Below are 27,969 nucleotides of genomic sequence, written 5' to 3'. Positions count from 1 at the left end.
GCGGCCTCTGCACTCCACACAGGTTCTCCTCCACAGTCTGTGTGTACCAAGAGCCTGCCCCCCACTCCCTGGGGCCCAGAACCTCCACCCCCTCATCCAGCATGGACAAGGAGCCAGGAGACCGCTGGGAGAAGGGACAGGGAACAGCCAAACTGTGGTAGAAAAAGTCTTTTATTCTATCAGTCAGGCCCCATCTGGCCTGGTCTGGGCCCGCGCCTGGGAACAGCTGAGCAGAACCCATCCCTCTCCCCTCTTCCTCCTCCCACCTACTCGGGCTTCTCTTTGTCCTGCTTCTGCTCCTCCTCTAGTGCTAGGGTTCGCTCTCGCTCCTTCACCAGCTGGACACCACAGTAGGTGACAAACAGGATGGCCAGAGTGGTCTGGGGGAACCCTGTGTGGGAAAGAGGTCATCAATGCGCAGGAGCAGGACCCCATCCTCAGTGACTCTTCTCATGCCTGTCCCCACTTGACTAGCCCTCCCTCTGAGTCCCCAGGGTGTTGGGTTGGGGTGGGGGCATTTCAGAAGGGCCAGAAGGTCACAGTCCTTAAGGTTGCTGCCTGGCATTTTTTATAGTCACACCCCCCTTTCCCTCACCTGTGAGTAGCAGGCGCCTGGCAACCAGCTCTGTGAACTCCAGGCTGTTCAGGCTTACAAGGTTGTACATGATGATGGCCCAGAAGTTCATGGCCCCAAAGAGGGCCCGGACCCTGCGAGACATCTGCTCCGACAGAGAGGCCTGCCCAGTCCAGGAGAGCATTGGCAGTGGGGCAAGAGGGCCAGAGGAAAGAAGACATGGTTGGCCACAGGTCTTGCCCACATGGCCATCCCAGGTCCTGGGGATGGGCTTGGGTCTCTGAGAGCCCCCAGGTCAGCTCTCCCTCTTTTTTTTTTTTTTTTTTTTTTTTGATGTTTGTTTATTTATTTTTGAGAGAGAGACAGAGCATGAGCGGGGGAGGGGCAGAGAGAGAGAGAGGGAGACACAGAATCTGAAGCAGGCTCCAGGCTCTGAGCTGTCAGCACAGAGCCTGACGAGGGGCTCAAACCCACGAACTGTGAGATCATGACCTGCGCTGAAGTTGGATGCTTAACTGAGCCACTCAGGCACCCAGCTCCCCCTCAGTGTTAAAGATGAGGACACGGATGACCAGAGAGAGGGGACAGTCTGGCCCAACACAGCCTGGTGCAGGTGTCCACTTCTCATAGAAGGAAGTGCTAGATACCCAAAGGGGGAGCCACTGCCCTGACAACAAGGAGGGTGTGCTGAGAAAGTTCTGGACGGGGGGCCACATGTGGCTGGAAGACTCTAGAGAGCAGCAGTGCTACCCCCTCCAATGACCCAGCCAACCACTACCCCAGACCTTCCCCACTCACCTCAATTTGTGCTAGGGGCCCCAACTCAGCCAGCTTCTGCACCCAGAGCTCAAAGTTGAGGCCAAAGCAGTTAAGGAATGACCACAGGTAAACAATATCACAAGGTCCAAGCCACAGAGTGGTGATGGCAAATGTGGCCACAGTGGCCCCCAGCTCCGGGATCACCTCGGAGTGCTCCCCACCAATGTGGTCATACACATACCTGCAAGAAAGGCAGGAGAAAGGACAAGCAAGAGTGTGGGTGAGGGCAAGTAGGAGATGGGCAAAGGATACACAACAGGGGCAGCCCTCCTCAACGCTATCACCCTGGGCACATTTTACCCAGAGGAGGCTGCCTCTCCTCTACCCAACTTCAGAAGGTGCAAGGCTCAGCTTTGAATTCCCTATCTCCTATCCATTCCCTAAGTGATCTCATCCAGACCCAAGACTTTGAACACTGCCTCTATGCTGATGAGCCCCAAATCTGTGTCTTTAGCCTGCTCCCTTGATTCATACATTTCCCTGTCACTAGACATCTCACTCGAATGACTGATTCCCCCATCCCTATCCAAACCCACTGCATCCTTATCTCAGATGATGACACTTCCATTCATTCAGTTGCACCCAGAAGCCTCGGTGCCATTTTGGACTATCAAGTCCCCTCTCCACGTCCAAGCCAGCAAATTCTATAGGCTCCACCCAGTCCTGACCACTGCTGCCACCCCAATTACCACCCTCATCCAGCCGATCATCTCCTCACATAGATTATTGCAAGAGCCTCTTAAGCCATTTCTCTGCTTCTCCCTTTGGCCCCCTACCGTCCATTCTCCCCCTAGAGCAGCTAGAGGCATCTTTTAAGAGTGTAAGTCAGACCACATGACTTCCACCCTCCCCCAGCGGCTCCCCATTACATTTAGAAGAAACCACCTCTCTACTAAGTCTAGAAGATCCCTCCCTGACCTCATCACCCACCATTTCCCCCCTCATTCATGCATGCTTTTGCCTTACTGGCTTTCCTGTCCCTCAGGCAAACACAGCTGGTTCCTGCCTCAAGCCTATGCACTTGTTCCTTCTCTCTGGACTTCTCTTCCTCAGATTTCCTTATCACTCAATACTCTATTCAAATAGCTTCTCACAGAGGCCTGCCCGGACCACAACTGTAGAAGCTTCTATCCTGTGGCCAGCTTCTATCCCATTACACTTGTTTTATTTTTTTTCATAACGCTTACCACTCTCTAAAATTATTTATGTGTTTGTTTACCTGTTTATGGTCTGTTTCTCCCCACTAGACTGTAAGCTCCATGAGTTCAGGGTCTTTGCCATGTTCACTGCTGTATCCCCAGTGCCTAGAACAGTGCCTGGCACATAGTAGGTTCTCAATAAATATTTGTTAAACAAATTCAGTAGAAGACCCCTTGAGTAACTGGCCTCACCATGCCTTGACCTCTTCATTGCCAATGGCTTCTTCTCCACATCAACTCAGCCACCCACTCCCATGGACAAACTCCAACTTTGTCACCTCTGGAAATTTCACTCCTTCCTAATTGCCATTCTCGACCAGCCCCTCCTGATGTGGCCTCCCACCTCCACTTCTTCAATTTCACTGACCCCTCTGCCCCTTCCTCATCTTAAGACCCTATCTTTACCACCATCTTTAATGGGCTTAAATTCAATGAGTCATCATTATAAATAATCTAAAACCCTGTATCCTTCACTTCTTCCTTCTCACCCATCTGAGAGAGCCCAATCCCCCACTTTCTCCTCACCTGCACCCAAGAAGCTAAGCCCTAATAAGGAAAATCTCACACCTTCACATATTAGTGTCCAAAAATCCACTACCTTCAACCCCACCTGGGCTCTCAATGCCACGGTTTCTCTGGTCAGCTTCGTCTGCCATGCTCTGCAGTGGTTATGCCACCCTTATCTCTCCCACAACTTGAATGGGTGTGGTGGGCGAGCTAGGCAGGAGGAAAGCAGACACAAAGATGCCGCCTCCCTCCATGCCCAACTCTGCATCTCTCAGCTGGTGACCTTGCCTCCCACTTCATGGAGAAAACCAAAGCCTTCAGGTGGATCCCTTACTTCCCTACACTCATCTGCCATTCTGCTTCCATGATGGCTTCTCTTCCTCCTCCCTGTCCCAAAGCCAAGCTGCTGCCTAGCTCTGGTTCCATCACCTCCCAGAGACCTTACGCTAACAATCACCCCTGTATTCTGCCTCCCCAGCTTATACTTCCTTCTAGCAACCAAGCATGTCCCATTGTTTGCTGTCTGAAGACACCTCACCTCTCCCTTCAGTCACTCCTCTGTGTTCCCCCCTCAGTAGCTTCCCCAGCAGCATCTGACCCAGCTGCCCCCACAATGCCTGGTTGGTCTCCCTTTGTTTCCAGGCTGTCATGTGGTCTTGACCGTTCTGCTCCTCTGACCATGCCTTTCAGTCCCTTCTACGGTTCTCCCTTTCCCCCCAATGGGAGTCCTTCCAGCTCCAATCTCAGCTACGCTTAGTCTCCTCTTCTTTGCTCTCTCTCTCCTGGAGACTTAATGCACTCCCAAGGACCAAAGACTACCCTCCCACATTCATGACGCTCAGAGCTGCATCAGTTGGCCAGACTTCTCTGGACCCCAGACCCTCAGACCCAACCACCTCTCTGAACCTCCACAATGATGTCTCCCAGATCTTACCAGACATTTCTCACACTGAACCCCTCTCTGGATGCTGCACCTCCCAGATAGGAATCTGGGAGTCATCACCCTCTCCTTCCCAGTCCCTCAATCCATGGCCAAGTCCTGTCCAGGCTCCCCCTGGTGTGTCTCCAACCATTTCTCACCTCCAATGCCCCCATCCACGTCCAAACCTCTGTCTTTCACCTAGACCTCTGCGACGACCTCCTCCTTGCTTCCTCTGGCCCAGGGCTGATCTTTTAGAACGTGGACCAGTCTCTGCACTGCCCTGCTCAGACACCTGGCAGTTTGATGTGACCATTGCCCCACCCCACCCCAACTCACTTGCAAAGCCAGTCGTTGATGCCACGGTCGAAGTGCCTGAGGGAGAAGAGTGGATGGGTGTCATCAGCCAGTAGCAGAGCTCCAGGGGAGTGGGGGAAAGAGGCTACGGGAAAGTGGGGATCCCCGTGGCGTGTCCCCGGGATCTCACACTTACGTTTCCGCGAAGACGTAGAGTGCGGTGATGCACTTGGGAGGCTGCGGCGGGTCCAAGTGGTCAAGGCGAGCCACGGTGTTGACCACGCCGAAGAGCACGGCCGCCTTCACCCAGTCGTACACCAGGTTTGAATAGGCTAGGCCAGCTGGGGACAGGGTGTCGTCACTGCCTGGGGGGCGTCGCGCGGGTCTTCGCTCCCCGGATCCCCAAATCCCAGGAGGGGGTGGCGCAGAGCCAGGGTCTCCCCTACAGACTTTCTCCACAGTGCGTAGGGGAGGTCCTTGCACCCGGCCAGCCCCCACAGAGACCCCGTCCCTACTTCCTGGGGGAGGAGCTGGACTGGGCCCGCCCCGGGGAGACCCCTTCCCGGTTGTGGAAGTCAACCCCAAGGCCCAGTGGGGCCGGCTTTAGCCCCAACCGCTCTGGCCTCGCAGAACAAAGCGATCTCCAAGTCCCCGGCATTTCAAAGAATAAGTCCCCGTCCCCCCACCCTTGGATAGGTGCTGTGCCCTCTCAGGGTGTCAGCTTCCCCAGCTGTGACGCCATGGGGGCGCAGAGGGTCTTTTGGTCTTTCCCAGCCCCTGTTCTGGCCCGACGCGCACCCACCGAGGGCGCTGTCCGGGAGGCGGTTGGCAAACTTGAGGTCGTTGGGGATGGTGAGGATGTAGAAGAAGTGGAAGAAGATGTCCACGGCCATGACGGCCACCACGCTGAGGCCGGCCTGGGCCCGGATGCGCCACAGCTCACCCTCGCGCCTCACCGGCTCCACCTGGCTCATCTGGGGGATGCCAAGTGTCTGAGTGGGGAGGCAAGCCTTGCCGGAGGAATCCTTTCTGAATGAGGAGGCACCAACTGCCCGGGGATCCGAGGCTGAGGGGAGACGCGGCTTCATCCTGGCAGCCTTGCCCGGGAGTGGAGACACTTCTCCACCGGGTGATCCTTGTCTGAAGGGGGAATGTGGCCCCATGCTGGGGTCTGAGGAGGCAGGCCACTACGGCTTCATCCTGGGGTCATGCCTGAGGATGGGGACACAGCCTGCCCTGGGAGTCCTATCTGAGATGGGAGCCCCTCTCTGAAGACCGGGCCCCAGCCCTGCTCTGGGGGCCCACAGGGTGTTCTCTCACCTGGGTGTGGAAGCGATCAAAGGTCATGATGGGCCCGAAGAAGAAGAAAGGCAGGTAGAAGTTGTACTTGAGCAGGTCAGCTAGGGAGTAGCGGCGATCGGGGTGGGCACAGCTCTCCAGCGCAAAGCTGGTACAACGCAGCACTGTGAAACCGCTGCCCCCGTGGAACAGCACCTCTTGAAGATCAAAAGTGCCTGTTACAAACCCGCTCTGGATGGGAGAGAATAGGCCGCCAGCTCACCAGATGCCCCTGTCTCTGGGAAGCCCACCCAGCTTCCCACAGGGGCCCAGCCTTGTCCTGCCCCTTCCTGTCTTGCCCAGAGTCAGTCAACACTGGCCACTGAGGGCTAATTCATGTTAAGTGCTTGGACAGAGCAGGAAACCACCTGTCCCTGCTGCAGTGGATGGGGCCACTTTGTGGGCAGGTCTATGCCACAGTCAAAGGCTTGGAGACAGGTGGGAAAGTGAAGGAAATGCTTGGGGAGACTCAGGAGGTAAGGGCTCTGGATGGAGTGAGAAGTTTGGGGTTCTATTCCTGCACCCTCCGCCCTTGCTGCTCCCCATTGCACACCTGCCAGGAGATTAGAGGATCAAGCTTGAAGGAGGCAAGGCTGGCCAGGCCAAGGCCGAGACAGAGCCAGGGCTGGCCCAAGAGTGAGGCCACATAGAGGCTGACACAGTGGCCAAGTAGCAGCAGCAGGTACCAAGGACCCATCGTGCCCAGCACAGCCAGGGCCCCATACACGGCATACATCCAGGAGCGGAGCTGTAGACAGGGAGAAGGAATGGCTTATCTATCCATACAAATGGAGGTGGGACCCCAACCCTTGTAGCTGAGGGGGAGTTGCAGGGGAGGCTAGGGTGGCCCAGTCCAGCTCACCTGGGGGGCAACCATCGTGCAGAGTTTAGCAAACAGCACATGTCCAGAGAGGGCGAAGATGATGACATTGCGGAAGGAGGTGAACCACATCACCCACTCGAAGTCAGCCACGTCCTGGGGCAGGCCCGGGCAGGTTAAAGAGGGGCAGGGGGCAGGATGGGCTGGCACTTTGGCTGATCAGAGTCCCAGCACCCCTCCAGCCCCTGTATTCTTATGCAGTAGAGGACAGCAATAGCTGAGGCCCTTGCCTTCCCCAGCCAGGTAGGTAGAGAGGAGTGAGGGGCACCATGTGAGCTGCCCTGCCCCTCAAAGCTCCCCTTCTGTCCAGCATATTGCCTCCCATTACACCATTATTGCACTGTTCCTGGGAAGGGTGGTTCTGGAGGCCCCTGCTGAAACATGTCTCAATTTATTTGCTAAACGAACAGTGTCTGGGTCAGGCTTGATGTGGCCCCAGGAGGACACAGGATGGGCCAGTGGAGAAACTGAAGGCATTGAAGCTCAAGCCACAGACCCTCCCCACTGTGAGTCCTCTGTTACATGGGAATATCTGGAATAGGAGAGTCAGGAAGGGTCTGGGATGGGAGAGACATGCCAAGGGTAAGGGACCTCAGTCAGGGATCCTGGGGCGTGGGACCTACCATCTTCCGGCCAATATACTCCCAGCCAGGTCGCACAGACTCCCGGAAGGCCTTCCGGTGGGCCCCATCTGAGAACAGAATGTGGCCTTAGTGGGGGCTGGGGAGGACTCCACACACACACACATACACACACACACTCACACCTGCCCCTACAGCAAGGCTGACTCCCACCCTAGAGAAAGGGGAATGGGTCTAGGTCGGTCTCTCTTTCTCTCTGCCTCTGCTTCTCTCTGGGTCTCACTGTGTGTCTGGGGCCAGGTCTCTGTATCCCTGAGTGTCTGAGTCTCTCTCTCTCTCTCTGTGGCTCTGTGTGCAGGTCTCTGTAGTGTCTCTGCATCTGTCTCTCCCTGTGACTATGCCTAGCTCAGCCCAACCCCCTGGGCCTAGGGAATATGTTGGCCTTGCTGGGTGGAACCCTGAGGCCCCAAGGGGAAGAAGATTCCCACCCTCTGCTCCAGAGCCCGGCTGTTACCTTGTGAAGCTTCTAGGAGGCCCCGGCCAGCATAGGCCAGAGCCCCACTCAGCACCAGGGAGTACAAGCCCAGCTCCGCCGCGGGCAACGCTGTCTTGATGCCCATAGCCTGGATGGTGCTGGGGGAGACAGATCGAGTGAGGGCACTGCTGCCCCCCTGCCCTGCCTAGCCCCATCTCATGGTGCCCCACAAAGGTGATGGGGATCACATTCTGAAGAGAGATTGCCCTTCCTGCCCTTCAGAGATCTCATGCTATTATCCTCCCCTCCCCTCTCCCCATTCCTCCCACACCTGCCAACATCCCGTGTCCCTTCCTAGCTGCTACTCCCACTCCCACCCTGCCCATTGAAGGCTCTTGAAAACATAAGCTTCACTCTCAGCCTGTCTGCCTCATCTTCGTTTAATCTTTCATACCTCTCAGGGAGACCGGTCCCCACCTTTTGCTCAAACTGCTTCTGCCAGGGCCTCAGATAACCTTCATGTGGAAGAACCCTATATCACCTCAATCATGTTTCTGGCCCCAAGGGTCCCCACACCCCTCAGTAAGCCTCCTTTAGCTCCTAACAATGCCCCACTCACCTCAACATCCCCTTCTCTGATTCCCACGCCCCTCCAGAGCTGCCTTTACTTCCCTGAGAGCTCAAGACCCCCAAGGTCCTGTCGCCAGCATCAAGCTTCCTTACCTCTCATTCAGCCTCCAGCCTTTCACTGACTCCCATTGCCCCAACCAGCCTCTGAGCCCCAGTCTGCCACTTCCGTGGTCCCTGCCTGTGTCCGTGGCCACACCAGCCCCACTCTCTCAGTACTTGTGTATTCAGGCCCTGGATACTGGCTGGAGGCGGTGCTATTTGAAGAGGTGCCCCAGGGTAGTGGGTGTGGGGCCAGGCAGGGCCAGGCGGGCACCAGGGAGGGTGCTGGCCACTGTCCAAGGTGCTGACTGGTATCGGGCTCATGGTGAGCCTAGCCACTCCCTCCTTCCGGGGCCTAGTTCATCCTCAGGAGTCCTGCTGGGCCATCCCTTCCTATCCCCTCCTAGACTGCAGCCTGGCCTGGGGCCTTCCCGAGGGTGCATTGGTTAACAGACCCAGGGCCAAATTAAAGGGAGAAACATGTATAGGCACCTTCTTGGCCTGGGCTGGGGCAAGAGGTGGCTGGCATGACCCTGTCTTCCACCCTTGATCCTCCCCCAAATCTTCCTTACCAGCACCACAACCAGCTCTCCTGGGCCCCCAGAGTTGGCATTCTCCCAACTACATAGATAGAGGGGTCATGGACCAGAGCGGGACGGGGACCTGTCAAGGTCACACAGTGAGCCTGGGACAGGATTGTGTGTTCTCAGTGAGCTGTCTGGAATCTCAGATAAGAGAAGAGCATTGCTGCCCCTGCCCATACAAGGGGGCTTCCCAGCCTGACTTCTGCACTGTTGGGCTGAGGGCTGAGGCAGCTCCTCATCGGCCAGGTGGGGGTAGGGAGGCCTGGAGGATCGGGTTATTGGAGCAGGAGCTTGAAACCGGAGCACAGTGAAGAGCCCGCGAAATAGCTTTGTCAGCTGCCTCCCACTTGCTACTTTCCAATTTTAGCTCCCCATGGCCGGTGCAGGGTGTCTCCAGTGAGGCCCCTGTGAGCAGGGCCAGTGCTGGCCCCCGGCCTCAGACCTCTTCCGATAGACCCCTGGAACCTAGGCTACCCTGTGGACACAGGGGTGCCCCTGCCCCCTGGTCCTGCCTACCTTAGGTACACCTGGGGTAAAAGACTGCTTTGGGGCCTGAAGTCTGGGATGAGGGGCCTGAGGTGGGCTCCACAGGTCTCAAGGACCCCAGAGTGGCTGCATCCCCAGATGGCACTGACCTTGAGGAGGTTGTGAGGGACCCTGGCACACTGCCCACCTCGGGCTCCGGGGTCCTGCGTCCGACCTTGCGTCCGTCCGACCAGCTAGGCTCTGGGGCCACGGTGGGGTGTGTCCAGCCCTGGGGTCCCCACCCCCTCAAGGCTATGAGCGGTGAGTGGTGACAGCAGGAGGAGGGTGGAGGAGGGCAGGGAGGAGGTGGCCTTCCTGGAGCGGAGCTGAGCAGAGTGGAGCAGAGCCGAGCGCTGCAGAGCTGCTGGCCACAGGGAGCCGCAGGGAGGATTGTGGGGGGGGCAAGGGCGGGGGAAGGGGTGGCCAGTGGCATAGGCTCCAACAGGGACACCTGGGCCTCACTCCAACCTGCCTCTTCTGGTCTATAGAGCCTGTGTCTCCCTCTCACTGCTATCCAGGACTCCCCTCTTCCAGGAAGCCTTCCGGACAGCCCCTACTGGCCTTGTGCCCTGCCCTCACTGCGCACACACACACACACACACATACACACATGCACACTTCATGCGCAGCTCGGTACTCTAGCCTGCACCTTTACATGTGAACACCCAAGGGCCGTCCCAGGGCAGATCCATCTAGCCCCCTGCCCTGGTTCATTTCATCATGCCAAGAGTCCTAACCGGCCAGGCATCAGTGCCTGAGGCAGGACTGTCTTAACTAGTAGGGCTGGAACTGGCATGAGACATGTGGCAGAGGGGGCCCCATACTTCAGCCCTGTCCCACAGGCAGTTGCCCAAGTGGAGGGGTGCTAGCAGGGTCACTTGGCAAGGCTTAAATATGTATGTGGAGTGGCTGGCATCCTCTTGAGTGTCCCTAACCGACCAGGAGCTCTCTGGGGGCAGCAGGACAGGGCCCTCACTCACAGAAGGGGCAGCCAAGGCCTCAGTCCAGCCTTCCCAATGCAGAAGGGTACGCTGAAGAACCCACAGAGAGGACAGGAACATCTGCTAGTCTCCCTTTAGGATGAGAGCCTCGAGTCTAAGGGAGCTGTATATACTTGTGCCGTGTCTGTGGGGGCCTGTCCAGGCATGTGCAGTGAGGAGGGTCTGGGGTCGGTGGAAGAGTGGCGTTGAAGGAGCTGTGTGACTGAAACAAATCACAGGACAGGTCCTGGAGCTCCTGCTGATCTCTGGACCCCAGCCACAGGCTCAGCTGAGGATGGGGAAGGAAGGGGCTGTTCCTCCCCCCTCCCCTAGCAGGGCAACTTCCAGAGCCTGACCAAGGTCTGGGAAGGGGAGAGAGAGTCCCCTATCCTCCCATAATGCCCTTAGGCAATGAGCTCCCTCCCAGGCAGACACACTGGCCCAGAGGAAGAAGCAAGGAGACCCCCGCACACACACCACACGGAATGACACAGTGGCCTTCGTCATGGTGCCTGGCCCTGAGAAGTGTACGTGGAGATTACTGCACGATATAGGGGCTGGGTGAGGGCTGCAGCTGGGATCATGGGTCACACTGGAGGAGGGATGGATGCCTGAGCCAGACTTCAGGGCTTAGGGAGGGCTTCCTGGGCAGGGGTGGGGTGCGGCACACCCGAGTGGAGTCCTGAGGTAGAGTCAGTGGTTATTAGAAGGGTAGTAAGTTAACCCCAGTAGCCAGGCACTGTTCTAAGGCTTTACGTGGACTCTTTAATGTCACCACAACCCCTAGGGAAGGTTTTACCATTTCCCCCAGTTGATAGAAAAAGAAGCTGATACCCAAGGAGGTCAGCCCCATAAGCTTCTGGAGCTGATCGCTCTGCAGAGGCAAGAACCCCATTCACCCACCCTGGGTGCAGGCCGAGACCAGCCTGGGCATGCCAGCCAGTTCTCACGAGGCTCAAAGAGAATGGCTCAGAGATGCGGATGGGTGGTTTGGCTGCACATGCAGAACACAGGCTCAGCTAGCTGACTTGAGCCTGAGCCCAAGATCTGCCTCGCTGGTGGGATCCACTTCTCAGAGCCTCAGATCCCCATTTGTAAATGAGCCTGCTCTGTCCTTATCGGGCTTTGGGGGGATTCCATGACTCACTCCATGAAGGGCCTGGCTCACTGAATTGCTCTTGAAGAGAGCCACAGCTCCCTCACTCCAGAAGCCCAGAGAGGCAGAGCTCACCCAGCAGGAGCTGTGCGCAGCGGGGCCTGCAGGGAGCCTGGCATGTGGGGAGGGCAGGCTGGATAGAGGGCTAGAGAGGCCTCTTGGACGTGGCACCGGACAGTCCAAAGCCAGCCTCACCCCGTATGAGGGTGGTGGCAAGGGAGGGTGCCTGGCGTGGCCAGTCCACAAAGCAAGGGCAGGAAGTCGACCGGGCTTAGATCAGGACAAAGGCCTGGGTCAGCTTCCCAAATGCTGCAAGGGACACTGGGAAAGATACAGTGGGCAGGGGGGCCAATTCCCTCAAGTCCCAGCGTCCCCTTTCATTTCCCAGTGTATTGTTACTCAGAGTACAAATGGGCGGGAAGTATCCTGTGTGTCTATAATTGTGTTTTGTGTCTGTTGTATGTGGGGTCTGTGTATGTGTTGCCTTGCATGTTGTTTGCGGTGTTTGTTGTGTGTATACGTATGCCGTGTGCACTTTGCATGTGCATGTGTGTTATGTATCTAGTGTGTGACGTATGTACTTTGTGTGTGTGTGTATGCAAGGCTCAGGGGCTGTAGGCAGTGCCTGGGGAGAGGGGGTGGGGTAGCTTGGGCCTCGCTGGGGATGGAGATGGAGAGAAGAGGCTGGTTCTGGCCACTGCATATGGGGGCGCAGAGGAGGACCCCCACTGCAGGCCACCTTGCCCTGAGCTCCTGAAAGCAGGGGAGGGGCCCCATGGCAATGGAATGTATTTGGGGTTGGAATCAGCCTGAGCCAGGCTGCAACCTAGTCCAGCTCAGCTGTAATGCCCCAGAGGCCTTCACATGGACAGTGGCCAAGCCACACCCACAGCTCAACCAGGTCTCACCTGTCAGCGCCGAAACCTGAGCACCCAGGCTCGCGGCACCTGCCTGGGGTGCGGCCAGGGAGAGTCCTCACGTGAGGCCTCTCCCCAACCCAGCCTCTTCACTTGTCCTTGTCCCTCCGCCCTCCAAGCACCTGTCTCTCTCCTCCCCCTACTACTTTTCAGCTCCGGGCCAGGGACCTCAGCGTTGTCATCTGTGAAAGGCAAGTCCAGCCCATGGGCTGCCTACCTGCCTGGGGGCTGAGGAGTTCCTCCTCAGGGTCCCAGGGGCAGGTGGTGCTGCTCGGGAGGGGCCACGGTCACTAAACTGCACAGACCAGGCCGCCCTACTCCCCACCTGGCCCACTTGCATTAGATCCTCAGGGCCCCAGTCCTTGGCCCCTTTGACAACCCCTCCCTTCCTTAAAAAGCCTGCTCCCAGGCTCTCCTGGGCCTTCCCCTTCCACCCTCCACCTCCCACTCCTCAGGGAAGTATGGACAGCCCCCTCCCCCCCAAACCCCAGATCTGGACAACGAGCCTGGAAGCCTCAGCAGAGAAGGTGAGAGGCTCTGAGGGGCTGCATTCTGTGTGCATCCCACCCCCACCCGACCCCCTCCCACTCCATCCCAGCCCTATTTGCCATGCCTCTGACTTGACCAGGGGCTCCCCGAAAACAGCAAGTCAGATCTACCTCTGGACCGCTCACAGGCCTGAAGAGGCTGGCATGCCGGTGGCACTCCCCACCTGATGGCCGGCCGGCTGAGTAGATGGCGGCCTGTGAGTCTGTCTCCCCCACTGGCTGGCGGGGCACTTCCTAGAGCTCAGGGGCCATGTCTGTCTCACCCGACACCTCCGTGCCTGGGGCAGTGGGGCGGCTCAAGAGGTAACAGCGGTAACAGGTAATACCAAGGGCTAACATTTATTAAGTACTTACTGTGTGCCAGCCACTGCTCTAGCACTCGACCCTTTTTAACTCAGCGACTCCTGAAGAGGGATTCTGACGGAGGATGGAGCAGACTTGGTCTAACTAAGCTGGGGTGCTGATGGCAGGTGCCGCAGCACACAGCTCCGCGGCAAAGCTCTCAAGGCTGCCTGTAGAATCTGTAAATGGAGACTGTTGTCTTTATGTCCACAGGTGGCCTAAGCAAGGAGTGAGTGCCCAGACTGACCTCTGCAAGATGCCAATTAATCAGTTGACCCCAAAATGAGCAAACAAGATTTACTATGCCCGATGGCAGTCTTTTCTGGCCTCTCTCTCTCTCGTATAAATCCTGTTTTGTCTTTGTGGAATGAAATCAATCTATTGATACATGTGCCTTGTACAGAAGTGAATGGCAACCAAATAATCAGTTAAATGTCTTTGAGCGGTTCTTTGACAGCTCAACAGCCCTTGACGGAGGTTTCTAGTTCTGCCCCCATTTTACGGATGAGGACGTGGAGGTTCTGGGAGGTTAAGTAACTCGCCCAAGGCCACACAGCTGGTTAATTGGAAGAGAGATCTGCCCCAGGCACCACCCCCATTTAGACCCCGTGACTTGACGCACTTTCCTTTCTCAGATGCACCCTTGACCCAGGAAGGGCAGCAAAACCACCCTTGAGTGGTTAGAGTGTGGGTTATGCCACCCTGTGCTTCCCCGACGTGACCACCCTGTCCATCCCTGAGGAAGGGTAGTTGGTCCTCTGCCTGCTTGTCCCTCCCAGGGACTCCCCCAGGGGCTGGAACCTGCACACAGGCACTCAGACCACCCTCGGGGGCTCCCCCACACCTGTAGGGGAAGGTGCTGAACACTTGGTCTGGTGTCCTGACTCTGCCTTGGGCCCACTCCTCACGGTCACACAACGTCCCCTCCCAGCACAGACCCTCTCAGTCCCTCCGGCGCTGCCTGGCCATTTCCCTCCACCAGGAACTGGAGGAGAGCTCTTCCTTTCCAGGGACCCTTAGGACCCCATCAGGACTGCTGCTTCATCCTGTTGGCCTTCACTTGCCGAGGAGCCTCTAGACCTGTCACTTCAGGCAGGGTCCGGGGCTTCCTGACTGTGGGGCAACACAGAGTACCTCCATGGCCCCATCCCTGAGGAAGGGCCTGAGCAGACAGGGTCCCAGGGGCCCCAGGTGGCTTCCCTTCGGGAGGAGGTATTTGCACGGCATGTGCCCCCACATCTATGAGTCACTGTGCTAGTGACTGGTCTTCACGTGTGGGAGTGTGAGCACAAGCCCGTGTCTGGGGGTGTGAACGCCGCTCTCGTATGGCTGCGTACTCCCGGGTGTAGGTATTTGTGTGCATCTGTGCCTTTGTGTGGGCCTGTGTGCACACAGGTGTGGCCAGGGGGTCTGGTCGGTGTGTGTGGCTGTGGATGGCTTTCCTTAGGGCCACCCCTCCCCATGGCCGTAAGTGCAGTGAAGCAGGGAGTGACCCTGTGACAGTTACAGAGGGACCTGGGGGCTCTCCTGCCGCAGCCCTCCCAGCGCTCCCCTGTGTGGTCGTGAGGGAGGAACACCATGCCTTCGCCTGGGCTCGCTGCCTCGGAATCCTCCTGCCTGGAGCTCCTGCCCAGCTCCGCACCTGCCCTCCACCACCAGCATCCACTAGAGGCAGCCTTTTTGGAAGCAAACGGAGGCGACCCCGGAGCAGCTGGCTGAGGGGGGGGGCACTCCCGTCCTGGCTAATTGCTCCACTGGAGGGTTAAATGTTAGCCCAGCTTCTTTCTATAAGCCTCAGTTTCTTCATTTGCAAAATAGGGTGACAAATCCTTGGGCTACTAAAGGACTAGATGGGGTCAGGTTTCCACAACAGATGCTCACTCACTAGGACTTGTGGCGACTATGAAAATAATCATTATTATTACAAGTCTGAGGGTCTGCATCTAAGGAAGACCCCTGAAGAGCAGGCTGACAAAGTGGCTGGGAGCACATGTCCCCAAGGCTGCAAAGGTTGGGGGTGGCCACGGATGGAGCCATGGAGGGGAGAATGGGGGGTATATGCCCTGGTGGGGGGGGGGGGGCTGGTGGGCCTGAGGGACGCTCCCAGCTGGAGCACGAAGGGCTGGCCTGTGCATATGGAGCCATGTGGGCAGACAGGGACTCCCAGCTAGGTCCTAGGACAAGGGTGGTGAGCACCTGCCCAGGGGACTGCCGTCTGTTCACAGCCGGCTTGTCGTCCAAGAGCTCACGCCGGTGCTGAGCAGGCAGCTGGGCCTCCTCCCCTGCCGTATCCACGCCTGTCCAGGGTCTCCGTCAGGGCTCATCCGGGGTTTTTCCTTTGCCCTCCTGGTCTGAGATGTTGGCTTTGGCCACCCTCGGGGAAACTCTTCTGGGAGAAGGGGCTGAGCTGGTTGCCCCAGGTTGGCTGCCAGAGCAGATGGCGTCGACAGAGCCTCATCGTCTCAGAGCCTAAGGCTGCCTCGTCCAGCCAGGCTGACACTGAGCCACCGTCCTAGTGCTTGTCCACCTTCTGCTGCCGCAGGGCCTGCAGGAAGACCCCTTTCACCTGGCCCAGGGTCTCGTGGTACATACGGAAGTCCTCCTCCTTGCCACGCAGGGCGCTGCCCAGGGCAGCCTTCAGCATCTCATTCTCCTCCGCCTGGATGGCCAGCCTGGGCCACATGAAGAAAGGGCTTAGCGTGGCCATGCGGGCATACACGGGGGTGCGTGCATGTGTACAAGGGCGCTGGGAACAGGGCTGCTGGCACGGTTGTTCTTTAGGCTCAGGGTTCTCCTGGACCCATCCCCTCCTCCCACAGACCCTTGGGGGAATACCATGTGGGATTGTTCTCTGGGCCCACCCACAGCCCTGGGCCTGGCACCCAGTATCCCCCCGAATGTTGGCTGCCTCAAGGAGGAGGACTACTCTGTAAAGGTCCTCCCCATCCTTCTTTGAATACCATGGTCTCTGACCCTGAAAAGTTTAACTGAGTGAGAAAAGAGGGTTTAGCAACCCACACTTGGTAAAACTTCTCTTGGGACTTTGAAGTCATCAGGGATATGGCTGGGTCTCTCTGCCCTCTGACTGCCAGTTGCTGAATCGCAGGCCCAGAACCCAGGCAGGCGACCTCGGGGCAGACAGAAGTCAAAGGGGGAGGGACACGATCCTTCCGCCCATCGAAGCACCTCCACCCAGACAATGCCACCCTCAGGAAGGTGGGGCAAGAGAGCACCTGGTGGTCAGCTCCTCCATCTGTGATTCCATGGGCACGTTGGAGAGCTGGGTGAAGGAGGGGTCCTTCCTTTCACTCCCGTTCGGGTTGTGCCTGGTGTTGGAGGTGGGCAGACCTGTGGGGCAGTGGCAGCCACTTTCTGTGATGACGCCATGGCCCTGTGTAAACGCTCTCCTTCTCCCCTCCTTCCCCACTTCCACTGCCTATCTCCTGCTTTTCCATTTGCTGAAACATTATACGTCCTCCAAGATGAAGGACAAGGCATAGCATAACATGTAAGTTGTCAAATCACTATGTTGGACACCTGAAACTAACATTGTGCGTCAACTATACCTCAATTTAAAAAAAAAAAAAAAAAAGTTTTTTTTAAGATGCAGCACGAGGGCTGCCTCCCTCTAGAAGCCCTCCTGATGCCTGCTCTGCGTTCCCTTGGACTCAGGCTGTGCTGTCTGCTACGGCCCTGATTCTGCTTGCCTTGTACCAGGGTGGTTCCTCTCGTTATCGTCTCCAACTTTGCACTTCACAAGTTTCTGGAAGGCAGCTGGGACTGAGATCTGCCCTGCACACTGAGCCTGAGTCTAGACCATCACTGCCTCTGATGCCCTCACACCCCTGGACCCCCACCTCCAGAGCCAACCCTGACCAGCAGCTCCCTACATACCTACAGGGGATCCAGTGTGGCCAGGGCCAGAAGCCACAGAATGCTCAGAAAAGGAAATCAAAGCCAACTGGTAGGGAATTTGAGCACAATCACAGCATCAGAAAACCTGTGCTGAAAAGGCCCTCAGAGGCGGTGTGGTTCTCAGGGCTAGTGTGGCCCAGGGAAAATCACCTGGAGTCAGTAGACTTGGCTTTCACTCCCTTGCTGTGTGGCCTCAGGTAAACCATCAACCTCTCTGAGCTGCTTTTCTCATCTGTAAAATGAGGATGATAGTTCTTGCCTCTAGAGCTTTGTGAGGCCGGGTGAACTCACATTTATACCTCAGGACCTATGTGATCTGACCACCTCTTTAGCACCTTGTCACTTCTTTGACCTTGCCTCATATTCCCCTCCCCTCGCTGTACTCTGGCCTCACTTGCTGCTCCTTCAAGCCTCCAGCTAAGCTCTCACACAGTGCCCTTGTACTGGTCTTCCCTTGGGTATCTGTATGCTCATCCCCGTCCCTGCCATTGTCTCTGCTCAGATGTCAACTCTTCCACGAGGTCTTCACTAGCCCCCTGTCCCTGATGGAAACCAGCCGCTCTCAGCACCTCCTATCACCTCCTCTGACTTAGCATGTCTTTTAGTGGCTTGTTTGGTTATTATCCATCTTCCCCACTGGAGTGGAACTGCTGTGGAGGGACCAAATTCCAGAATCAGGTCTCCTCATTCTACAGATGGGGTGGTGCTCTGCCCATGTCACAGGCCAGCAGGTGGCAAAGGCCACATGAACACTTTTTCTCAGGCAGCTGCCCCTTGCTATTTGGGCAGAACCAAAACGGTTTTTCCTGCCATGGCTTAGCACCCCCTGGTTAGGTTACTCAGGAGGTAAGCCCAAAGCCTAGAAATACCACCTCCCTAGAGGACCTGTTCCTGAGGGCCCAGGAGAGTCATCAGGGCTAAGTTACAGGGACCTTCCCCAGCCTGGATTCTCAGCAGCTCCTGGAAGGCCCCTTGAGTCCTGGGCCCTGCTGGTTGGAGAAAGGAGAAGGGTACAATTCCTGCTTTGTGCCTCACTTCTGGCACATCCTTCTGAAATGTTCTCATCTCATCTGGGCTGGGGACAAAGGTCTGAGTGTCCTTGCTAGGGGACGGCTGGGGGATATAGTGGAGTGTTGAGAGACAGGGCAGTGGGGGTAGCACCTCACTCCAGAGCCTGTAGGAGGCTGGGATGGGGACATCAGAGGGAGGCAGGCCTAGCCCCTACACACTAACGATTCTTCCTTCTTTGGCTTCTGGTTCTGGCATCCTGCACCCCCATCTGGCCACAGCCTCACAAGATGCCGATGCTGCTGGTCCAGGGACGGCACCTTGAGAACGACTGGGTTACGGCACTAGATCTTTTAGTTTAGGACAACAAAATCTCCCTGTGCAGCTAGGTGTGGTCAGGGGGTGAAGGCAGAAGTGACACGAGCAACCTTAGGACCATGCCCTTAAAAGGTAAGGAGCAGGACGTCCCTTCCCTCCTGCCCTTCGTGCTGCTGGTGGGGAGGCCGAAGCGGCCATCTTAGACCATGGAAGCTGCATGTTGAGCATGACGGCACACAAGACAGAGAAGCCTGGTCCCCAAGCCTGCAGAGAAGCCACTCCATCCCTGCTTATGCTCTACTGCTGTAGCAAGCAGAGAGGGATTCTTCTCCCGGTCAGCCACTGCTGCTGTTCTGGCCTCCTCAGCAGGCCAACTTTGCCTCATGACCAACTCTAAACAAAGTCAGCTGGGGACAGAGGGTTAAGGGCTGGGGTGGGGGTGACAGGCAGCGGTGGTGGCAGCTGAGAGCATTTAGCAGAGGCACTGCCACTTTTATGAGGGCTCACAGGTGGGCTGGGTCAGAGCCACGTGGGCCGATGGCCTTCTGGGGCTCCTGGCTCTGAAGAGGAGGCCTGGGGAAGAAGACGCCCAGCAGCAGGGGCAGGCCGAGCTCCGTCCCGATGGAGGCCTCCGCTCCCTTATGCTTCTGGACGGGGCTGAAGTGGTTGCCGCTGGCGGGCTCTCCCGTTAACGGCAAAGCCACCCCCTGCGGGCTGGGGGCCCTGGGCCAACCCCTACCTGCTTTGCTCCTGGGGGCTGCTCTCTGACAGACTGACGTCCTCCCAGGCTCCAGGCGCATCTTCTCCAGGTGTTGCTCCAGCACCACGGTGCGTTGCCGTTCTTCCTGCAGCTTCTTCTCTGATTCCAGAAGCTTGCTGTTGCTCTCCTCCACCCTGGTGATGAGACAGGAGGGGCTGCCGTCCATCCCCCGGGGGCAGGCAGGGGCAGCCCCGCCCCACCTGCTCTGGACCTCAGAGAGGCTTGCACATCATGCCCTGGCGGTGCCGTGACCGGTTCTTTATTTTTACCGCAGGAACCGAGGGACGTGCGTTTGAAAACCATATACTTCTCTCCAAGGCTCAAAATGAAAAGCTCGCCAGCCTCTCGCACTCCTGCCCACTCCCGTTTCCGGCTCTCCAGAAGCAATCACTTAGAACACTTTTAGCTGTTTCTCTGAATATTTACTGCCATATTTCTACAGATGCCCACGCTGCTATTTTTAAGGTTTCCATATAATCTTTGAATTTCCTGTCGTGCAACATGAGAATTTAGTTTTATTTTGGCCTTCTCCCCTTACCAAACAGAATTACCCCTCCGCTTCCCAGTGTAGTTACATTACCATTTCCCAGCTGAATTAATAGTAGGTGGTGTATTAGTTTTCCATTGCTGCTGTAACAAATTACCACAAACTCAGCAGTTTAAAGCAACACACACTTATCACCTCACAGTTCTGTGAGCCAGAGGTCCGGCGGGCTCTGTTGGTTTCTCTGCTCCAGGTTCTGGTGTTGCCTGACCTGGGTTCTTACCTGGAGGTTCTGGGGGGAAAATCCACTTCCAGGCTCATTCAGTTATTGAAGGGATTCAGTTCCAACGGAAGGACTGAGGTCCCTGTTTCCCATTGGCTGTTGGATGGGTGATTTTCATGTTTCAGAGGCCACTTGGCCCTCTCCATCTTCAAAGCCAACCAGACACCCCTTAGCATGCTTTGATTCTCTCTGACTTCTTCCACGGCATCTGTCTCACTGACCCCAGCTGGAGAAATTTCTCTGCTTTTAAGGGCTCAAGTGATTAGATTGGGCCCACCTGGTAATCCAGGATAATCTTCCTATTTTAGGGCCCATAACTGTAATTGCATCTGCAAAGTCCCTTTTGCACATATCATAAAGTAGTCACAGGCACAACAGCAGCAAGCGAAGGGCATCAGGGACAAAATCCTGTCTACCACAGGTTACATTAGGGCGATTATTTAGACATGTGGCACGATAATGATCACGTTTTCTTATTTAACTTTTTGCTTTCCTTGGGGTTAGTGATTGCTTTCTGTTTATTATTATTTATTATTACTCATTATTATGTTCTGTATGTCTATCCTGAGTTCTTGGGACTTGAAGATATTGCTCTTCAGCCATTGCACCTGAAGGATTTGTTTAATCCGCTGGGGCTGGGCCTAAGGTCTTTCCTGAGTCTAGGTATGGCATTCCAGACTTTTGTGATATGGAAGGTTCAGCTAGAAGGCCAGCACTCCTGAAATTTAGCCGAAGCAAAGGGTTGTATACACATATCCAAATCGGAGTGGAGGCCTGGAAATTTACAGTGTTGGGGGAAGTGGTAAGAGTCAAGAAGGAGCAGAATGGTGACAGTTATGAACAGTATACAACTACTAACACAAAACTGTACAATAACACAGTTATACAGCTACTAACATGACTTGTTCAAGCATGTTCCTTGAGACTTAATTTGCAAGAGCAAAAAAATTTAAAAAAAAATAACCTATAGGCCCACCAACAGGGGGAATACAGAACAAGTGGCAAATATTCATGCCACGGAATGTGACGGAATATGACAGATTGTCCTGTTCAACACAGTGCAGCCTCATGTCCACATGTAGCTGTTTAAGTTGAAATTAGTGAAGATGAAACAAAAAATTCAGTTCTTCAGTCACACTAGCCACATTTCAAGTGATCAGAGCCACATGCGGCTAACGGCCGCTGCATTGGACAGCCGAGCTGCAGAACACCTCCGGCATCAGAGAAAGTTCTAACGGACAGCACTCCTCCGGCAACAAGAAAGAAGGAGGCAGAGCTACGTGTATAAACACGGATCTCCAGACTGTAGGACTGGTGAAGAAAAAAACAAGTGCCACAAGAATATATACAATATAATGCCATTTATGTAAATAAAGGATAAATCATAGTGGATTCGCGCAGTAAAAAAACTCCTTAACCATAAAAAGGATGTGTGCTGATATGAAGAGGATGTCTGAGATTTATTACTGAGTGAAATAAGTAGCAGAAGATTATGCATAATATATGACCTAATTAAAAAATTTATAACAGATTAAAAATTTAAAACCAAATAGATACTAGTGCTAACGAAATTCAGCCAGTGAGCTGAAAGCAGGGGTCTGCAGCAGTCACTGACTGTCGTCCGTGGGTGAGGGGCTTTCATTTTCCTGCCGTGTATTTCAGTAACGTCTGCATTTTGTTTAGGTTCGTGATAGGGGAAGTAAGAAACTAACAGCAAACACCATATAAATGGTAAAGCACTTTATGAAATCTGACAACGTTTAGGAATGATCAAACTTTTGGTTTCTCCTCCCAAAATGTGCCATCCTCGAGGAATCTTGATAAATGTCACCACTGCCCATAGAGGTGCTTGGCCTAAATACCTGAGCGTCATTCTTGCCTTCTCTCTCTTCCTCACTGCTCTCAGCTTCCAATTTATCAGCAGGCTCCACAGCTTTTCTTCTAAACACACACAAAAGCTCAGATCCTTCTCATTCCTCCACCTGTGGCCTGGTCTGGGGCTGCTCCTTCTCCGGCCTCTGCAGATTTCACTTTCTACTCGACACTTCTCACTGGTATTCTGAGTATTCTCTTTTGACCAGTCTGCATTCTCACCGATTTGTTCTTCTTTAATCATTTACTGGGCTAATTCAGCTAGATTCTTGTTTGCCATGGCTTTCTAACAGCTCCCTAACATCGTGGGCATCAACCTCATGACATGCCAGATTTTTTGTTAATTTGCCTTTTTACTTTGTAATTGATTTTCATTATATTTCAAGAGTCTGACCAAAGTGACCCAATGGCAGCGTAAAGTGAACAATGTTAAGTAAGGCGAGTCATTAGTGAATGTTTTCATGTTAAAAATTTTGCTTTCGTGAGGACTTTAAATGTGGGGATGCTCAGATGAGGAGGTCCCCATGCCCAGGAACTAATTTAATATAAATGATACAAGACCTTTATGGAGACAAATGTATGTAATATTACATATTACATACATAATACTATATACATAATTCATAAAAAGCTCTTTACAGATGTAAAGAAAAAACATAACTTTTTAAAAATGTGCAATAGTATGAATATATATTTAACAGAAAAGAACATGTGAAAGGCTGGAAACGTGAAAAATATGCTCATCCCCACTTTTAGTTAGAGCAAAGTAGATAAAAACAACCATGAGATAATAGTGTTCCTTAATTAGCTTGGCAAAAACATTATGCACTGATAAAACTTTGTAGACGTGACGCTATGGGGAAATGGTGGATAGGTCACATCATTGGTGGGAATGTAAATGAATTCATTTTAAAATGGTAATCTGCCATTATTTGTAAACATCTAAAGGTACACATTCTATGACCCAATGATTCCACATTTAGAAACCTAACAGTGATATACTCTTAACAAAAATGTAAAGATGTGTTTAGTGTGAGTCCATCTTTTAATAAAAATGTATGTGCATATATGTGCACATATGTATACACATATATTTGCATATACATTGTTGGATGTGCAAAGAAAACATTTTAGAAGTTCTGACAGTTCTTTTCTATGAGAAATGGGGAGTGGCAGGTTGGAAAAGGAGGCTTTTTACACTAAGTAAGTATATGTTTGTAATAGAAAAACTAACAAAACTTCCAATCACATAAAGCAAGGATTTAAAAAAATATTTATTTATTTTGAGAGAGAGACAGCATGAGCAGGGGAAGAGCAGAGAAAGAGAGGGAGAGAGAGAATCCCAAGCATGCTCTGCACTCGGTGTGGAGCCTGACTCGGGACGGGATCATGACCTGAGCCAAGATTGAGTCCGATGCTTAACCGACTGAGCTACCCAGGGACTGCATAAAGCAGGGTATTTTGAGGCCAATGTTGAGTGTAGAAGCTGTAAACGTGGGCTCCTATAAGGCAGCAAGCTGCAAGGAAGCTCCCTGTATAATTCTGGAAGCCTCAAAAGAATGCCTTGTTTGCAATAAGAGACTTAGACAAAATCCATCTATAAGCTGGGGAAGTGGTAAGGAAGCTTGCAATCTACTGGGCCTTAAATGTGTTGGTGGGGAAGCACCGATCATGAGAAAATTGAAACACAAGGCCAGCACTTCAGGTGCTCAGGAAATCCTAAACCAATAAAGTACCACTCAGAGACCACTGACACCCCCAAAGCTCCACAGAAACAAAAGCAGAACCATTCTGTAGGAGCACTTTCATAACCCAAGAACTCCCACAAGAAGGAAAAAACAATAGCATTGAAGAAAAGCTTACAGAAACAACACAAAAATACAAAACACATAGAGAAATAATTCACTGTGAGGGGGAGGTAACAGATGTTACTTAGGGTCCCAAGAAGTAATGAAGATGATAGAGTAACTTTCAAGGGATCAAGTAGGTTTCATATTATTATAAGGAGAAAAGCAAGAAATCTTAATGAAAGAACAAATAATATAAGAAAGAGAACAGGAGGGGTGCATGGCTGGGTCAGTGGGTTGAGCATCCAACTCCTGATTTCAGCTTGGGTCATGATCTTGTGGTTCATGAGTTTGAGCCCCATGCCAGGCTTTGAGCTGACAGTGCGGAGTCTGCTTGGGATTCTCTCTCTCTCTCTCTCTCTCTCTCTCTCCCCCACCCCCCTCCCTGTTCACTCTCTCTCAAAATAAATAAATAAACATTTTAAAAAAAGAAAGAGAACAGGGGGTTTTACACAAAAAAGAGCTGCTAGAAATGAAAATTACAATTGTTAAAATAGGTTTCATGGCAAATGAAGTGTAGCTGAAGAAGTTTAATGAGCTGGAATGCAGATTTGAAGAAACTATGCAGTTATCAGCCCAAAATATTGAGAAACTTTAAGAGTTGCAGAGGAAAGAAGGTCTAACATAGGCTGACTAGACATTTTATTTTATTTTACTTTTAAAGTTTATTTATTTTGAGGGAGAGAGCAAGTGAGCATATGCAAGCAGGGGAGGGGCCGAGAGAGAGGGAGAAAGAGAATCCTGAATCCCAAGCAGGGTCTGTGCTCAGCAGGGAGCCTGACGTGGGGCTCGATCTCACCGAACCCTGAGATCAGACCTGAGCTGAAATCAAGAGTCAGTTGCTCAACCCACTGAGCCACCCAGGCTTCCCGATGAGGCATTTTAGACGAAAGGAACAGAAACAATGGGGAGAGGCAACACGTGGAGTGAGTCCTTGGCAATGTATAGACTGAAGTCCTCAGAAAGAAAAGGCATACCAGTTCCTAAGTAGGAAAAATAAAGCAAAATACAATACCTAGACACATCACAGGGAAACTTCAAAATACCAAAGACAAAGAGAATATCTGAAAAGACTTCTAGAGAGAAAGGACATAACTAGGAAGGAACCACAATCAAACTGATAACAGATTTCTTTTTGGCAACAATGGATGCTCAATGACAATGGGCTTTCATGGCCTCCAGCTACCAAGAATTCTATGCCTAGTGAAATTGTCCTTCAAGAGAAAGGCAGAATAAAGATTCCAAAGTAAATAAAGACACAGGGAGTTTACCATCCACGTAGTCTTATTGAACTAAAGGACGCACTTTGGTAAGAAGGAAACGGAGCCCAGAGGGGAGATTGAGATGCGAGAAGGAACAGTGAAGGAAGACATTTTTAAATTCGTTGGCCGAAGTAAAGGGATACTGACTAATTTTTTAAAAGGTGAATTTGGAGGGTTAATTTTGGAGGATTTTGTAAAAAGAATGTGCTGTAATAGACAAATATTAGAGTCCAGTAACATGGAAGACACAAAAAGGGGAATCAGAATTAAACATTCTCAACTATTCGAGGTGCCTGGCTGGCTCAGTCGGGAGAGCAAGCGACTCTTGATTTCAGGATTGTGAATTTGAGCAGAGATTTGCTCTGCGTTGGGGGTAGAGATTACTAAAACAAAACAAAGCAAAACTTTAAATGTATCCTATTGCTCAAAGGGATAATAAAGAATTCTACTGACTTTATTTTTTTTTTAATTTTTTTAACGTTTTATTTTTGAGACAGGGAGAGACAGAGCATGAACAGGGGAGGGTCAGAGAGAGGGAGACACAGAATCTGAAACAGGCTCCAGGCTCTGAGCTGTCAGCACAGAGCCCGACATGGGGCTTGAACCCACGGACTGCAAGATCATGACCTGAGCCGAAGTTGGCCACTTAACTGACTGAGCCACCCAGGCGCCCCTCTACTGGCTTTAGACTTGCTGAAACTCTATGTTAAAAGAGTACAGGTAACCACTAAAATAGAAGATAGAATATATAACTTCCAAACTTGTATAGAAGAGAGGGAAATAAAACCCGACCCAGCCAATATAAAGAAGGAGAATGGAGAAAAAGGAGCAAAGAAAAATCATGGCAAATAGAAACTATTAATTTAGCTGATCAAAATATTTCCAAATATTGTAAAAATGGGTTAAAATCACATCCTCAAACACAAATTCACAGATTGAATTTAAAAACAAAGCCAACTATATGCTTTTCAAAAGGAGACAAATTTAGTGACTTCTGTCATGGCAGACTAAGCCGACTAGCCCCTCCTATTGTGTAAACAGCTAGAAAAATGGCTAAAACGTATGAAACATACTGTTTTCAGACACTGGACAGCAGGTCAAGAGACACAGAACACTGGACACAGGATTTGAGAGAAGGGAAACAGATGACCAGCTCTATTTTTATCTTCAGTCTACCTGCACCAGGTGAGGGGGTGAGGGGATCCCAAGCAGAGCACAGTGGTTTCTCCAGGATGCGGACACAAGACTGGGGAATTGCAGGGGGCCTGAGGCAGCTAGAGGTGATAGGGCGTGTATGAGAGGGGGAAACTCTGCCTCCCCGCACGCCCCCCGCAAGACCAGAACAGACTCTCCAGATAAAGAAAGGAATAGAACTGGGGATCTCAGAGAAAGGCAGGTCCTGTACTTTGGGGTGAGAAATCCAAATAAGTTTGGAGGGGATACGAATGCAGGGGGAGCTTGGGCCCTGTTTCCTAGTTACAGCCCAGGGAGACAGCAATGCCCGAGAGTAGAAATGGCCACGTGTCTTGGCTAACAGGCCTGAGAGAGCCACAGAGAACTCCCTCACACCCTAAAATGACATAAAGCCGCAGAGTGAACCCAAAAAGGTCAGGGGTCTCAGCTGAGAGAAAAACACATGTGCATGACTCTGAGAGTGAGTGCCTCCTTAAATTTTGTGCTCTGGGTACCTTGCTCACTTCACCCTAATCCCTGCTCTGCATGGAGAGAGGCCCTGACAGATGAAATACCACACGGAAAGAGAGGACAGTAAAGGGAACTGAGGCACCTCTGTCTACCTTCCAGCTGAACAAGGTCATATGAGTGATCCTGGCTGGCATTATGTGGAACAGAATTACCTAGGTAACCCACAGAGCCACGAGAAAGAATAAACCATTGTGTGCAAAGCCACAAACTTTGGAATGGTTTGTTACACAGCAATACATAACTCAGTCACTTTTGTTCACAAAATCCCCCAAATTCAGGTGAAGCCCGAGAGAAATGGGAGAGAAATCCTAAATTGAGTATGTTTCTTCCATTTGATAGACTAGAGACTTGTGCTATCCATTATATTTCAATTATAGAAGAGAAATTAATGTGACTTTTCTCTTATCCCTGAGTATATCTGAAATTCGTATCTTCTCTATGTACTACATGAAAAGAAAACAATTATAGCTAGTCACTTCTCACTACTTCGGGAATGGCCATTCATCAACCACTTCCCAGCACCGCTCACTCCTTCTTTGGTATGGTACTCGATTTTTCCCTGTGGCAAACTGCCCCTCCTCCATTCTGTGAGTACCTGGAGGTCCTTCTAGCAAGGTGCCTGGCCTGTGTTTAGGGATGGCCATGAAAGCAACCCAGGCCATCTAGACCTTCTCTCCCACAACCCGCTGGCATAAGAAGCCACTGGGCCTGTGTTGTTCCAGTGCCCCAGGATATACCACCCAAGGGGTCCTGCGACCAAGATTCCCCAACCAAGATTCTCAAGCCCCTCCTTGGGCTCCTCTCCTGCCCTGCCGCCTTAAAATCTGCCCACACCTTCCAAAAATCTGCCTTTCCCTTAACTTACCAGAAGTGGTTTCTACTGTCTGTCACCAAAGAGCCCTGGCTGCCTGCCCTGTTAGGGTAAGAAGTCAGTGCTATCCTTTATATTTTCCACCGTGGAGGTCACATGGTTGGGCCATGTGTTGGCCTGAGTACCTGCAATTCTTGCCAAAAGGGTCACTTGAGCAAGGAGCACTGATTTATCTGAATGGAAGTCTGTCGACAACCCCTTGGAGAAAACTATACCTCCTGGTCCACTGCCTTGGGTGACATGCTTCCCTCCTCCCCAGAGAAGTTTCAGCTCCCATCTATGAGCGGCCCTCTTGCTCTCTATAATTCAGACATCAGTCTAGCCTCTGTCTTGCC

The 27,969-nt window shown here is 52.9% G+C and overlaps 2 protein-coding genes across 11 annotated transcripts in view; both read right to left on the bottom strand.

Moving 5' to 3' along the window:
* Nucleotides 1-153: 153 nt before the first annotated feature.
* Nucleotides 154-13,430, bottom strand: HHATL (hedgehog acyltransferase like). 5 transcript variants are annotated; one of them, XM_060638401.3, is made up of 12 exons: nt 13,323-13,430; nt 7,629-7,747; nt 7,157-7,224; nt 6,516-6,629; nt 6,207-6,401; nt 5,636-5,845; nt 5,118-5,289; nt 4,512-4,656; nt 4,358-4,393; nt 1,373-1,574; nt 596-737; nt 154-391 (listed from the first exon to the last, which is right to left on the bottom strand). In XM_060638401.3, the coding sequence occupies exons 2-12, from the start codon at nt 7,732-7,734 to the stop codon at nt 267-269; spliced, it is 1,515 nt and encodes a 504-aa protein (XP_060494384.1). In that variant the 5' UTR covers nt 7,735-7,747; nt 13,323-13,430; the 3' UTR covers nt 154-266. The 5 variants fall into 5 exon arrangements, with proteins under 5 accessions (XP_060494384.1, XP_060494380.2, XP_060494383.1 ...); XM_060638397.3 differs by lacking the exon at nt 13,323-13,430 and adding an exon at nt 9,478-12,835; XM_060638400.3 differs by lacking the exon at nt 13,323-13,430 and adding an exon at nt 9,516-9,622.
* The window catches only part of CCDC13 (coiled-coil domain containing 13), a 56,089-nt gene continuing 41,471 nt past the window's right edge, over nt 13,352-27,969 (bottom strand). For 5 of the 6 annotated variants that reach the window (XM_060638390.3, XM_060638387.3, XM_060638388.3 and 2 more), the window contains 3 exons: nt 19,291-19,445; nt 16,544-16,658; nt 13,497-15,982 (listed from right to left, as the gene is read on the bottom strand). In XM_060638390.3, the coding sequence (XP_060494373.1) occupies nt 15,823-15,982; nt 16,544-16,658; nt 19,291-19,445 (430 nt within the window). In that variant the 3' untranslated portion in view covers nt 13,497-15,822. The other variant, XM_060638393.3, reaches the window with a different exon arrangement.

Source organism: Panthera onca, chromosome C2 (assembly GCF_046562875.1).
Source record: "Panthera onca isolate mPanOnc1 chromosome C2, mPanOnc1 haplotype 2, whole genome shotgun sequence".
NCBI classification, from domain to species: domain Eukaryota; kingdom Metazoa; phylum Chordata; class Mammalia; order Carnivora; family Felidae; genus Panthera; species Panthera onca.
This window is presented reverse-complemented; position numbering and strand designations above follow the sequence as displayed.

Excerpts from the sequence above, each read along its gene's own strand:
- HHATL (XM_060638397.3), bottom strand. The coding sequence starts at position 9,800 with ATGCCACTGGCCACCCCTTCCCCCGCCCTTGCCCCCCCCACAATCCTC. Across the intron at positions 1,575-4,357 it reads ATCAACGACTGGCTTTGCAA|GTATGTGTATGACCACATTG; the intron begins GTGAGTTGGGGT and ends CCTTTCTTGCAG. Across the intron at positions 392-595 it reads CAGGCGCCTGCTACTCACAG|GGTTCCCCCAGACCACTCTG; the intron begins GTGAGGGAAAGG and ends TTTCCCACACAG.